The sequence below is a fragment of the Chanodichthys erythropterus genome, chromosome 22 (genome assembly GCF_024489055.1).
Source record: "Chanodichthys erythropterus isolate Z2021 chromosome 22, ASM2448905v1, whole genome shotgun sequence".
NCBI classification, from domain to species: domain Eukaryota; kingdom Metazoa; phylum Chordata; class Actinopteri; order Cypriniformes; family Xenocyprididae; genus Chanodichthys; species Chanodichthys erythropterus.
In genome coordinates this window covers 16,894,186-16,906,473 of record NC_090242.1, presented here as the reverse complement: position 1 = coordinate 16,906,473, position 12,288 = coordinate 16,894,186, and the positions used below count along the sequence as shown (strand labels likewise).

Genomic DNA, 12,288 nt, shown 5'->3' with positions numbered 1-12,288 from the left:
ATAGACACATGGTTGAGCTATGTGAAAAAGCAGATCTGCCTATTTCTGTATGAAAAATTGGCATCTTAAGTAAAAATGTGTCTGTTGATCTAGTATTATAGATACTAGTACAGTATGTCAACAAATTAGATAAATGGGTAGTTGACAAATAGGCAGTAAAAAATGCATTTTTTAAAAAATACATATATTTTTTGTAGTTTGGAGTCTGATGTTTGAGAAAATATGAGGGGTCACTAACTTTTCAATTTTGTCACTGTTTTTTTTTTTTTTTTAAAGGTGCCCTAGAATTAAAAAATTGAATTTACCTTGACATAGTTGAATAACAAGAGTTCAGTACATGGAAATGACATACAGTGAGTCTCAAACTCCATTGTTTCCTCCTCCTTATATAAATCTCATTTGTTTAAAAGACCTCCGAAGAACAGGCGAATCTCAACATAACACTGACTGTTACACAACAGTCGGGATCATTAATATGTGCATATGCCAGCTCATGTTCAAGGCATTAGACAAGGACAGCCAGTATTAATGTCTGGATCTGTGCACAGCTGAATCATCAGACTAGGTAAGCAAGCAAGTACAATAACGAAAAATGGCAGATGGAGCAATAATAACTGACATGATCCATGATATCATGATATTTTTAGTGATATTTGTGACATTGTCTTTCTAAATGTTTCATTAGCATGTTGCTAATGTACTGTTAAATGTGGTTAAAGTTACCATCGTTTCTTACTGTATTCACGGAGACTGTGAGAGCTGTTGTTATTTTCATTTTTTAAACACTTGCAGTCTGTATAATTCATAAACACAACTTTTACACACAAACACAACTCTCCAACAGTGTGTAATGTTAGCTTTAGCCACAGAGCACCATCAAACTCATTTAGAACCAAATGTAAACATCCAAATAAATACCATACTTACGCGATTAGTCATGCTGAATGATGAACATCTTGTAAAGTTCCATTTTGAGTGTTATATTAGCTGTGTGAACTTTGTTTATGCTGTTTAAGGCAAGCGCGAGCTCCGGGGTGGGGAGCATGAGAATTTAAAGGGTCTGCAGCCTAAATCGGCGCATATTTAATGATGCCCCAAAATAGGCAGTTAAAAAAAGGAATAAAAAATCAATGGGGTATTTAGACTTATATTACATCTTTTGAGGTGTTCTACGGCACCTTTAATTTTTTTTTTTTTTTTCTTTTAGCATTTTTACTGAACTGTACCATAAATCATAGCAAATAAAAAAAAAACTTAATAATATACAAATAGCATGAGAGATTTATCTTCATTGTTAGACACTTATTTTCATATGGTGCTATTATTTAATATGAAATTATGAAAAACATTTTTTCCCCCATGATTTGTTGGACATTTTCAATAGATACGAGACAAACTTTGCTGTCATCCTTATACTTTAGGGGTGTCACACAAAAGGACAACAAAACAACAAAAAAAAAGTTAAATATTTGAGAAATTCTGAGACAGAAACTAACCAAGTGCACATGTCATGGGCTTCACAGGGGGCTTCAGTAACATGACCTTGAATGGAGTCCTTCAAATAATTAAATTTGTCCGTGGAATTGGATATGGCATCACACCAGAGGACATTGTTTTCAGTGATAAAATGTGTCAAGATAATACGCTTTTAGAAATATATGGATAAAAAAAAAGGATTGCCATTTACTAAAATAGACACTTGTAAAATTATACCTGAGGTTTATTAACATTTTTAAACGCTTATAATTTATTGAACCATACTTGAGACAATCACACCATTGGACAATTTTGATATTTGGCTCAACATTTTAAAAAAACTAATAACAAAGCAGTTTTTTAACAACAGGTCCATGTAAAACTAAAAAAAGTTTAACCATTTACTGCATTTTAAATTATGACAATACTATATTCATTTTTGTCATGTGTGACAGTGAAAATGCCATGTCACGTCAACAACCCATATACTGTGGTAATTTACCCAGCAAAGCTTTTAAAATAAAAATGACTAACCATTTTCAAGTATCAAAGGAAAAACATTCCTCACACACCTACAGAAACAGTCACTAAAACACACACATATAATCAGTTGATCAACATGCCACACTGGCTTCTTTTCAATGTGAAATAAAAAATAAGAGCAATACACTGTAAACTCACTGAGTTATGTAGAAAAAAACACTTGGGTAAAATCTGACCATATTAAGATATTCATTATTATATCAAGTAATTGTCAGTTTACTTTATAAATGTGCATTAGATATCTACATTGAAAATGTTCTAGGACGTTTTTGTTCTGTCATATTCCTTGCGTATTTTGGAGTGTCCATGTCTCTAGGATTGTTTTGGACCATTGGAAGATCATATACGATTCCTTCCATTTTTGAATGGTAAGAACTTGATGTAACGCTGATGCTGTCATATCCAGATGATGCTACATAATTTCTTGGATGCCAGAGCCATTGAAATACTTTGTCAGCAGGGTTCAGGGTATTAGCTCCAACTGAACTGGTATCAGACAATGAATCTCCACTCACTGAAAATACAATGAATGTTAGAAGGTTTGTTTCATTTTTTTTTTTTTTTTTTTTTTTTTGCTGGATATTTGTTTTACAAGCATATTAGCATATTTTGTTTTACAAGCATATCTCTCATATTAGTATGTCTGATATTTGCTGAGATAAATTAAGACAATTCAAGACATATGTTGACATGTGTAAGAGCTTAAGAGACTTTTTTCAAAAACAATCTTAATTATTCCAAACCTTTAACTGGTAGGGTATACACATAGAATTTGATTAAAATGGACAGCCATGGGTTTTAAATGGGTCTTAACAGTAGCATTAAACTTATTTGATTAGTTAACACATATATTTTGACAGACGTACTATTTATTAAAAATATTTATAATCTCTTACTCTAACACAGCAACATTCTGTTAGTGGGACTAGCTATAGATAAACAGAAACTTACTACTAGGGACCGGTCCGTCAAAGCTTCCCCTTCGTCTACCAGATGGCTGTTTGAATTCTGCATCAAGGTCCACAACTGCTGCTTCCAGCATCCTCTCTATGAGTTCATCCTCACGTTTATTCCACTCCTCTTCAGTCAGTACTTTCTCAGTATGGATCACTGTTGTTGTTGCCTTTTTTTCTTCCTTTTGTTGAGTAAAGTATTCCCCTCTGTTTCTTGCCACCATCACTTCAATCATCTTTAGCAGATTATTGATATTATGACTGTTATCAGCTAGTACATGATATCTGTTTCCACACTTTCTTATCAAATTCTGCAGGGGTTCTCCTTCACACACAATGTAATGCTCAACTGGTCTGTCCTTCAGCCAGTATCCAGAGAATAAAATTAGAGTATATCTCCAGACATGCTCCCCAAAAAGGCTCATGAGCTCCATCACTGTTTTTTCATCTTTTTTTGTAAAAGTCTTATCTACTGGTAGCACTAGCAGGAATGCATGTGGACCTGGCGAACAAACCGTAACACTGCGTAAAATTTCTTTTGCGTCTTCCAGATTTGATGTTGACCAGCTTGGTGTGTCAACCATTGAGATTTGACATCCTGCAACTTTCTTTTGTTTCATCATACATTGCTTTGCTCTTGGCTGGGGTTTTAATCCCTAGACAGAATATAAATAATGTAACAATAATAATCTGCAGGCATACAGGAATTACACAGTAATTTGTTATTAAAGATAAGAAAAGTTAATTACCTCATCTCGTGTAATGTCAAAAAAAGTTCCTTGCAAAATGATGTTTCCTGATGTACTTTTCCCGACTCCTTTTTCTCCAAGAAGCACAATCCTAACTTCTGAGAGTTCTTTTTTTCTTTCTGTTGAAGAGAAAGAAATGTTTTTTTTTTTCTACAAAGAATGTCTTGCATTGTTTCGTTGTGCAACTTTTTGTAAGTATAAAAAAATAAAACGTACCTTTAAGCAGCTCATGAAGGATGTATTTTTGTCTTCGCCCTTTCTCTATGTCTGTTTTGCCTTTCTTCAGCTTCAGCTCAAGCTCGTTGAATGGATTGCTCTTCTCATCTGGCACATAGTGACAACCGTTGTTTTCCATCACCATTTCCTCGATCTTCTCAAGGAGTTCTGTGACTTGTGTGCTGTCAGTGGGATTCTTACAGTTAACAACATGATATCTGTATCCACATTGTTCCATCAACCACTCAAGATGCTCTCCTTCTTCTTCAATGCGTTCCTCAATGGTTGTATCCCCAAGCCAGTCTCCTCTGGTGAATAGCACAATTGTATGGCTCCACACCTCCTTCCCCAAAAGACCCATGTGTTCCTCCACAGCTGTTTGATACATTTTATTAAATGCTGTGGCAATGGGAACAGTTAACAGAATAGCATGTGGGCCAGGAGGACATAGATGCACACTACGTCTGATCTCCAGTTTGTCAATCTCTGATGTTTTTTCGAGAGGATATAGCCAGAACCAGCCTGGAGTATCGACTACAGTCAACTGTTTTCCTTGCACTTCAGCATACCTAACCTCACAGCATACTGTTCTTGATTTAACTTGAAAGGCTTCTTCACCCAGAATGAGGTTGCCTGCAGAACTCCTTGCAGACCATGATGCACCAAGTATTACGATCTGTATATCAGTAAGATGTTGTTCCTCATCTGAAAGAAGAGGTCAAATTTAAATTGCTAACTCCATTTTTATGAATTTTATTTCAGTTTGATTCAGCACTATTATTGCGTCAGTACGTTTTTTTTTTTTTTTCAGTTACAAGTATGTACTAACATACTGTTTATTTTTTTATGACTGATGCAGATACTGATTTTTTAAAGGCAATGGTTTTTGTTGAAAAAAAATGGTAGATTTTTTACACTAAATAATAGGGGTGTGACGAGATTTCTCGTCGAGGCGAAAAGTAGTCTCCTGATTTTGCCATGACAGAGTGTTAGGATGATTAGGAAAGAATATGCCACCGCTACGTTTACATTACGCCTCCACTGTCGTTTTGCTTTGTGTTAAATAGAAAAAACATTTAATTAAGTTGGATAACGGTCGCCGCCGCTCCATATTTAAAGAGTACACGCGATCGCTGAAAGTGAAAGTAAACGCGAGCGCGCATTCAAACGCGATTTCAATACCCCGCATTTTCAAAGCGGCTCTCTGATGAATGCACATATCTCTCAATATGAAAGCTATTTTAGGCTGGGCAGTGTAGTTTTAACCATCTCTTAGCTCTGTATTGTTGTCTTTTACTGCATATGATAATTCATACTCAGAAAGTTGACAAACTGAATGACATTCCTTATAAGATGATTAGTTAAAACATTTCAAATACACTTGCAGAATATGTATTTGGCCATTGAGGGTTTCTTAAAAATAGTGTGTAAAAATATTGTCTTGTCTTGTCTCGTCTCGTGAACTCAATCTCAAGTCTCGTCTCGTCTCGTGAGATACCCGTCTCGTCACACCCCTACTAAATAACTGTAGACATTGTTTGCTGTTTGTTATTTGTATTAAAGGTAAAATATTGAAATGAAAAAACAATGGTGGGTGGAGTTCGCAACTTATCTAGATTTAATTTCCATAAAAAGTAACTATGTAATGTAATCAACAGTGTTGGGGAAGCAACTCTGAAACTGTAAACTGTTTTTTTTAACTATATGGCTTATAAATAACTGGATAATGGTTAATGAAGAATGTTTAAGTAAGATGTATGGGGTTTAAAACAAAGCACTGTTTTATTTTGTCAACTATATCAAAAGATACAATACTCAAATGTAGCCTATATCTCACACAGACTCTCTTTGCACGCTTTATATATAATACATTCAGAATTTTAATATAAGTTTTGTTTATCATGCTATAGTATGAGAGGACCGACCACCAATTGCACTCTGCAGTTTCAGAAGTGATTTCTACATATAAATGCAGGATTCACACTAAAAATTGCTACCATAACCATAACACGGGACAGAAATATGCAATAAGAATAGTAAGCAATGTAAATGCAGACTAAAAAAATATTAGAATTTTTGTATCAATATTTTTGAAATTCTTTTCCAATTATTTGTAAATTGACTTAAAAGCTTAAATGTCTCACTGTATATATTGCTATTCTTATTATGGTGTTTACACATTACATCTGCACGTTACTATAGCACCCTCACTTATTTCAGAAGCACCTCCAATGATTTGATTCTGGAACCGGACCTGCACTTAAACCGAACTGGAACTTAAATTGGGTACACGGAAAAATGCAGGTTAAACTCACAGCACATGCAGTGATGAAGCTTTGAGACGCAGATCATGCGCTTCTCGTGTGAACATTCTTATACCCGAGCAACCGATTTTATTAGATCAGCCAGCACACTTAGCTATGTTGCGAGTTTGTTTTCTGTTCAATTGACGGATGCTTTGCCCTTTACATAATCAGAAGATCTCTTCTCGATGAACTGATATAGCCGAAAACAATAGTGATTTAACAATAGATGGCGGTAAAACACGATTTTAGTTTGTGATCTGAAGACTCTGTGCTGCTTCAGTGCATCGAAGGCTCGTCAGAACGTAAATCGGAATGTAGCTTGTAGCTTTTGGTCGCGCTACACCGATACTTGCGGAAAATGTAGCTAAATGGTAGCTGGAAAAAGCTACGCTGTTTTAAAAGTAGCTGAACTGCATACAAGCTACTGAAAAATGTAGTTAAACTAGTAGCGCCGCTACATGTAGTTAACTACTCCCCAACACTGGTAATCAAGTTTTTAAAGTAATAACCCAGTGTAACTAGTTACTTCTAGAGACAACATTCCCAAACTCTGAAATCAGTTTTGCGTCTGTTTTTAGTATGTTATAATTTCTTACCTTTAATGCGTGCTTGGAATTCAGTCCTTTGACTCTTGGCAGCAAGAATTCTCTGTTTGACGTTTTCCTTTCTTATTTTCTCTCTCTCATCCTCTACAGACACACTTTTGCTGATTTGAAAGTAATTGTGATTGTTTTGGGCTACCATTTCCTCGATTTTTTCCAGCAGTGTGATCACTTGAGAGCTGTCATTCTTGTCTTTAATATTAAGGACATGATACTTGTTCTGACACCTTCTTAGAAGTATTTGGAGGTCTGGCCAGTTTCTAAGATTGTTTTTGAAAGATCTGTCATCATATGGAGCAATGCAGCTGAACAGCACAATAATATGTCCCCAGACATTCTCTGACAAAAACTCCAGATGTTCATTCAAAGCTATTCCATAGTCTTTTGGAAAAATGTTATCCACAGGAATGACCAGAAGGAAGGCGTGAGGTCCAGGAGGACACAGTGTTGGGCACCTTATAATTTCCAGTATGTCAAACTTTGGAGTATTTTCCACATCATAATGCCACCACCAGCCTGGGGTGTCAACTACAGTCACATGTCTTCCATGTACTTCACCCTCTGCTTGGACAGACCGGGCAGTTCTTCTTCCAACATTAAAAGCATTTCTGCCCAGAATGGTGTTTCCTACTGAACTTTTTCCACTTGATTCAATTCCACCCAGTTGCCGACCCCCAATCAGTATAATTCTTATTTCAGGGAATCCTTTGCCTTTAAAATAAATAGTAATTTAAAATGATATATTGGAAATGTCAAAAGGTAGTATTAACATTTATTTTTAAAATTTAATTGTACACATGACATACAACTTACTGCTTGGGGAACTGTTTGAGACTGTTGTAAGACTTCTCTGTGTACTTTGTTCTGACATCTTTTCTTTCCTGATCTGGCTCGCTGTATTACTGTATGTATGTTAATGGTAACATGATGTTAATGTCACAAATTTTTAATAAGTATTTAGCTGTATGTTGCTTTAACTACATGATTTATATGTTTAGAGTATTTTTATATTAGTTTTATTTTAAATCAAATGCAAATATATCTTACCTTTTTGCGTGTATCGTGTAGCAGCTTAAAATGAAAGTGAAACTTTTTTACTTCCTCATATTTCTTATCAACAGTCTGTAGGTTGCCAGTTCTTTAAAAAAGTGCTTCAGTGCTAAGGAAAATAAAAAGAGCAATTATTTAGAGTAAAGACTTATTTTAGTCCCCTAATTTTACAGTTGGTGCAAATATACTGCTTAAGATCTTGTTTAAAGTATGCACAGTAAATGTTTTACCAATGCCTGATTATTTACTTGAGGTTTCTACAAAGTGTTAAATTGACTTTCAGTATATTTTTCTCTGTCTATACTTCCTTTGACTTCACTGCTCAGGATAGCCATTTCTGTGTTGTTTCATACTGTGGGTGTTTTTACAGTGCCATCAGTTATTAGTTATTAGTCACGTGGCGTTTATGGCTCAGTTGATTGGCTCAAATGTTCTGTGGTTCCATGTAAAAAGAGGGCAGATTTCAGATTGCTTACTTCTGGGAAGTCCTATCAGACAAATACCTGACTTTAAGATGAATAGGTCAGCTTTATTTAGGATTTATAGAGCTTTTTGAGTGTGTCGGGTCAGGGAGACCTCTTGGAATGGTTTGAAAAACACAAAACAAAATTAAAAGAATATTCTGAGCAAGATCTGTTAACTGAAATAAGATGGGTTTTCCAACCCAACACACTCAGAAAAGACACACTTCAGATTTTAGGTGACTTAAGTGCATTATTTTTATTTTGTGTGTTTGGTCTTAGGGAGTTTGCCAAAGAAAGAGAGCGAGTGGAGAAGAGGCAGGAATTCTTGAAGCTCCGCAGACAGCAGCAGATTGAGAGAGAGCTCACTGGATACCTGGAGTGGATCTGCAAGGCAGGTTGGTATAAACGTGGCCTCTCTCTGGTGTGTCATTGGATTCTGTTGAACACTTCACCACAATGCATAGGAAAATGTAATTATGAATACAGGCATATTCATAGCAAGCCTGAATTTTCCAAAGCCAGTACACTGAAATTAAATAATGCATCTCTGTAAAGTACTTCAGATAGAGTTCAATTTATATATATATATATATATATATATATATATATATATATATATATATATATATATATATATATATATATATAATATGTATATACAGTACTGTGCAAAAGTCTTAGGCACGTCAGTATTTTCACCCCCCAAAAAGGTTTTAAGCCAGTTATTTATATCTTTTGCTGTAGTATGTCAATAGTGAATATCCGTTCACATTTCCAAACATTTATGTTGCCATTAATTGTAATAATCCAGTAAGATTTTTGAATACACAATAAGACTTGATAACAGCCGGTGCTCCACATGGAGATCAGATCTCACCGTCATCAAATCCGTCTGTGATTACATGAAGAAACAGATGAAACTGAGACAAACCAAATCCAGAAGAACTGTGGCCGTGTCTCCAAGAGATTTTAAGAAACCTGCCTCCAAAGCTTCCTGAAAAATGGTCACACAAAATATTGTTTTGATTTAGTTAATATAAGTTAATTGATAAATAATATCTATTTATAACAGTATTTTTTAAAAACATCCTCACTTTACAGCATTTTTACACAAGTGCCTAAAACTCTTCACAGTACTGTATCTTTGCAGGCAGGTTTCTTCAAGCATCTTAGAGACACGGCCATAGTTCTCCTGGATTTAGTTTGTCTCGGTTTCATCTGTTTCTTTATGTAATCACAGAGGGATTCAATGATGGTGAGCTCTGATCACTGTGTGGAGCACCGGCTGTTGTCAGACTCCTTGTGTATTCAAAAATCTCACTGGATTATTACAATTATGGCAAAATGTGCAAGATAAGACTTTTGCACAGTACTGTATATATAATATAATATAATATAATATAACATAACATAACATAACATAACATAACATAACATAACATAACATAACATAACGTAATGTAACGTAATGTAACGTAATGTAATGTAATGTAATGTAATTTAATTGTGTGTTTGTGTAAAACAAAAGTATGGCATTTCAATAGTTTTAGTGCAAAAATGTGTGGAAATATTTTATATTTTAGTATAATTTAGTTGTCTGACAGTATTAGTGTAAATGGTCATTAATTATTTGTAGAGTGTTTTTTATGTAATGGTTTCACTGATTCTCTTACTTTGTTCATTACAGAGGAGGTGTTGCTGGCAGAGGAAGACCAGAATGCTGAGGAGAAATCACCTCTGGATGGTGCGTGGTACAGGAGGAAACAAAACAACTCAGGTGAAAAGAGGGCAAGGGTCCATGGGGCTGGTTTACCTTAGTATCCTATGATAAACCAGGCCAGTGGAAGGTATGACCTCTTGTTACATGAGCCCTCATATGTGACCATGATTTTGAGCTATTATGAAGCAAAATGGCTTTTGGGAATCTGAGTTTAGATTTTGATCTAGATCTTTTCACCTGGGCACAGTTGCTTGATAAGTGAATGGGTTGTGCAGAGCCATCTCAAAATACAAGAATGAATGTAAATGAAGTCCATGTCTATTATATTCATATGCTAAAATACTCCTAAAAGCAGTTAAACATCCACTTTCAATTGGACATATGTGAAGACAGGAAAGAAAATATTTTGGTCCCACTATATCTTTAACTACTATGTACTGTACTAACATTTAAATGAATCATTTGATACTATGCACTGTGTACATACATGTTTTTACGGTGTACTTATAATTTTAAAAATACCTGCATGTAAATACAGCTGTAATTAATCTCTGTAATTACATATAATTACTCTTTTGTCCCTTCCCTTACACTTTAACCCACCCTTAAACCTACCCACACGTAACCTTACCCTTATCCAGTGTTTACAATAGCAGCAAAAGTGTTTTGCAACACATCATCAACACAATAAGTACATTGTACTTATTTTTTATGAAAGTACATAGTAGTTAAGGACCTAATATAAAGTGTGACCAATATTTATTTTATTTTTCCTTAATGCCATATTGCCTATATTTGCACTGTGAGCTACTTGCTTTTCTACTCACAGACTCTGTTTTATCAAGGCCCATAATCTGTCAATTTGGGCTGTTTTGGAAGCAAGAAGTAATTACAGGGATTAAGACGACTGGGATAATTGGATTAGACACACATACACACACTCTCTCACATGCATTAGCTAAGTAGTAATGCCACTAACCTAACTATATTTTCTGCAGCATGACATTAGTTCAACTGTTTATAAAATACAGGTAGTGCTGATTTTCCAGTAACCAGATACAGGCTGCAGTTGTGGTGTATTTTAGTTTTATTAGCTGTATTATAAATATACATTTACCTGTTTAATTATGATTTTGTGAACATAATTTCAATTGTTAATTCAAATATTAGCACAGTAGCAAATTTTCTTTTGCTGTGGTTTGCTTTGAGACAGATATTTTTAAAATCAATCTATGAATCAAATTTTTATGTTATTTTGTGGCCCACTGACCTGCTGTATTTGATGAGCTGACATTGTTACAAGCAAAATTAATCATTAAGTAAATCAGGTAAAGCTTTGTCCATCTTACAAAAGAATGTCATAACAGCTGTTAGTTTTCTATCTTCATTATCTTCACTATCAGGCAGAGGGCAGATGATTAAAGCTATGGTTGCCAAATATTCCTTCTTGAGCTGTAATTAGTGGTGTTGAGTGGATCTATGCATTTAGAGAAGAGGGGATATATGGAATGTGAGAGTGGCGGGAACCCAGGATTGTGTTTTCTTCACATGACTGATGAATCACTAAAGATCAGGCCTGTAATGTGCACACATTTCTCACTGTAGCCAAACATTCACAAAGCATATGTAATATGTATCAGGGATATCATTCAATTGAAAATTAAGATAATTCAAAGACATTACATTATTTTGAAAGAGAAGTAAATGATTGTTTTCCAGATATGTGTTATTGTTAACCATTTGTTCCTCATTTAATTATTATTATTATTATTTCTTTTATTTGGACAGGGACATTGCACAATTAAACATTAACCCTGTATATAACAGGGAAAGATGCATGGCACCAGGTTTTAGCAACTTGCTATTTTCCATCCATATTCCCTGGGCAGGTAGATAAAACATAATTAAATGAACAGTTACTAAATTCACAGTTATACAAAATATCAATTGCAAGTTATGAATACACACATTTCCACATCATTAATACAATTTACCCCCCTCCCACCATCTTTTATAAATAAGTATGCCTCCCACCATACACACACTCACACACTCACAAATGTCTACAAGTTTGCTTTGACAGCATCCAATGTTTTGTGCGACATGAGAATGTTTTAAAATCCAACTCTGTTGGAAGTGTGTTCCAATGATTCATGGCAATAAAAGAAAAAGATGATTTACCAAAAGAAGTCCTGCGTTTAGGAATACA

General features: G+C 34.8%; 2 protein-coding genes across 2 annotated transcripts in view; one reads left to right on the top strand and one right to left on the bottom strand.

The window, feature by feature from the left end:
• The window catches only part of cacna1bb (calcium channel, voltage-dependent, N type, alpha 1B subunit, b), a 194,733-nt gene that overhangs the window by 93,086 nt on the left and 89,359 nt on the right, over window positions 1–12,288 (top strand). Inside the window, exons 8-9 of the mRNA XM_067376885.1 lie at window positions 8,639–8,754; window positions 10,047–10,136. Coding sequence (XP_067232986.1) covers window positions 8,639–8,754; window positions 10,047–10,136 — 206 coding nt within the window. The remainder of the gene's footprint in view (window positions 1–8,638; window positions 8,755–10,046; window positions 10,137–12,288) is intronic.
• On the bottom strand, window positions 1,720–8,001 carry LOC137013233 (GTPase IMAP family member 8). Its single transcript, XM_067376886.1, has 7 exons — window positions 7,893–8,001; window positions 7,659–7,747; window positions 6,840–7,556; window positions 3,938–4,642; window positions 3,722–3,840; window positions 2,971–3,628; window positions 1,720–2,533 (listed from the first exon to the last, which is right to left on the bottom strand). The coding sequence occupies exons 2-7, from the start codon at window positions 7,714–7,716 to the stop codon at window positions 2,262–2,264; spliced, it is 2,529 nt and encodes an 842-aa protein (XP_067232987.1). The 5' UTR covers window positions 7,717–7,747; window positions 7,893–8,001; the 3' UTR covers window positions 1,720–2,261.

Bases quoted from the DNA above. Each gene is read 5' to 3' on its own strand.
- LOC137013233 (XM_067376886.1), bottom strand. From the start codon at position 7,716: ATGTCAGAACAAAGTACACAGAGAAGTCTTACAACAGTCTCAAACAGT. The intron at 3,841-3,937 runs GTACGTTTTATT...TCTCTTCAACAG, and splicing joins CCTTCATGAGCTGCTTAAAG to AAAGAAAAAAAGAACTCTCA. The intron at 2,534-2,970 runs GTAAGTTTCTGT...TTGTATTTTCAG, and splicing joins TGACGGACCGGTCCCTAGTA to TGAGTGGAGATTCATTGTCT.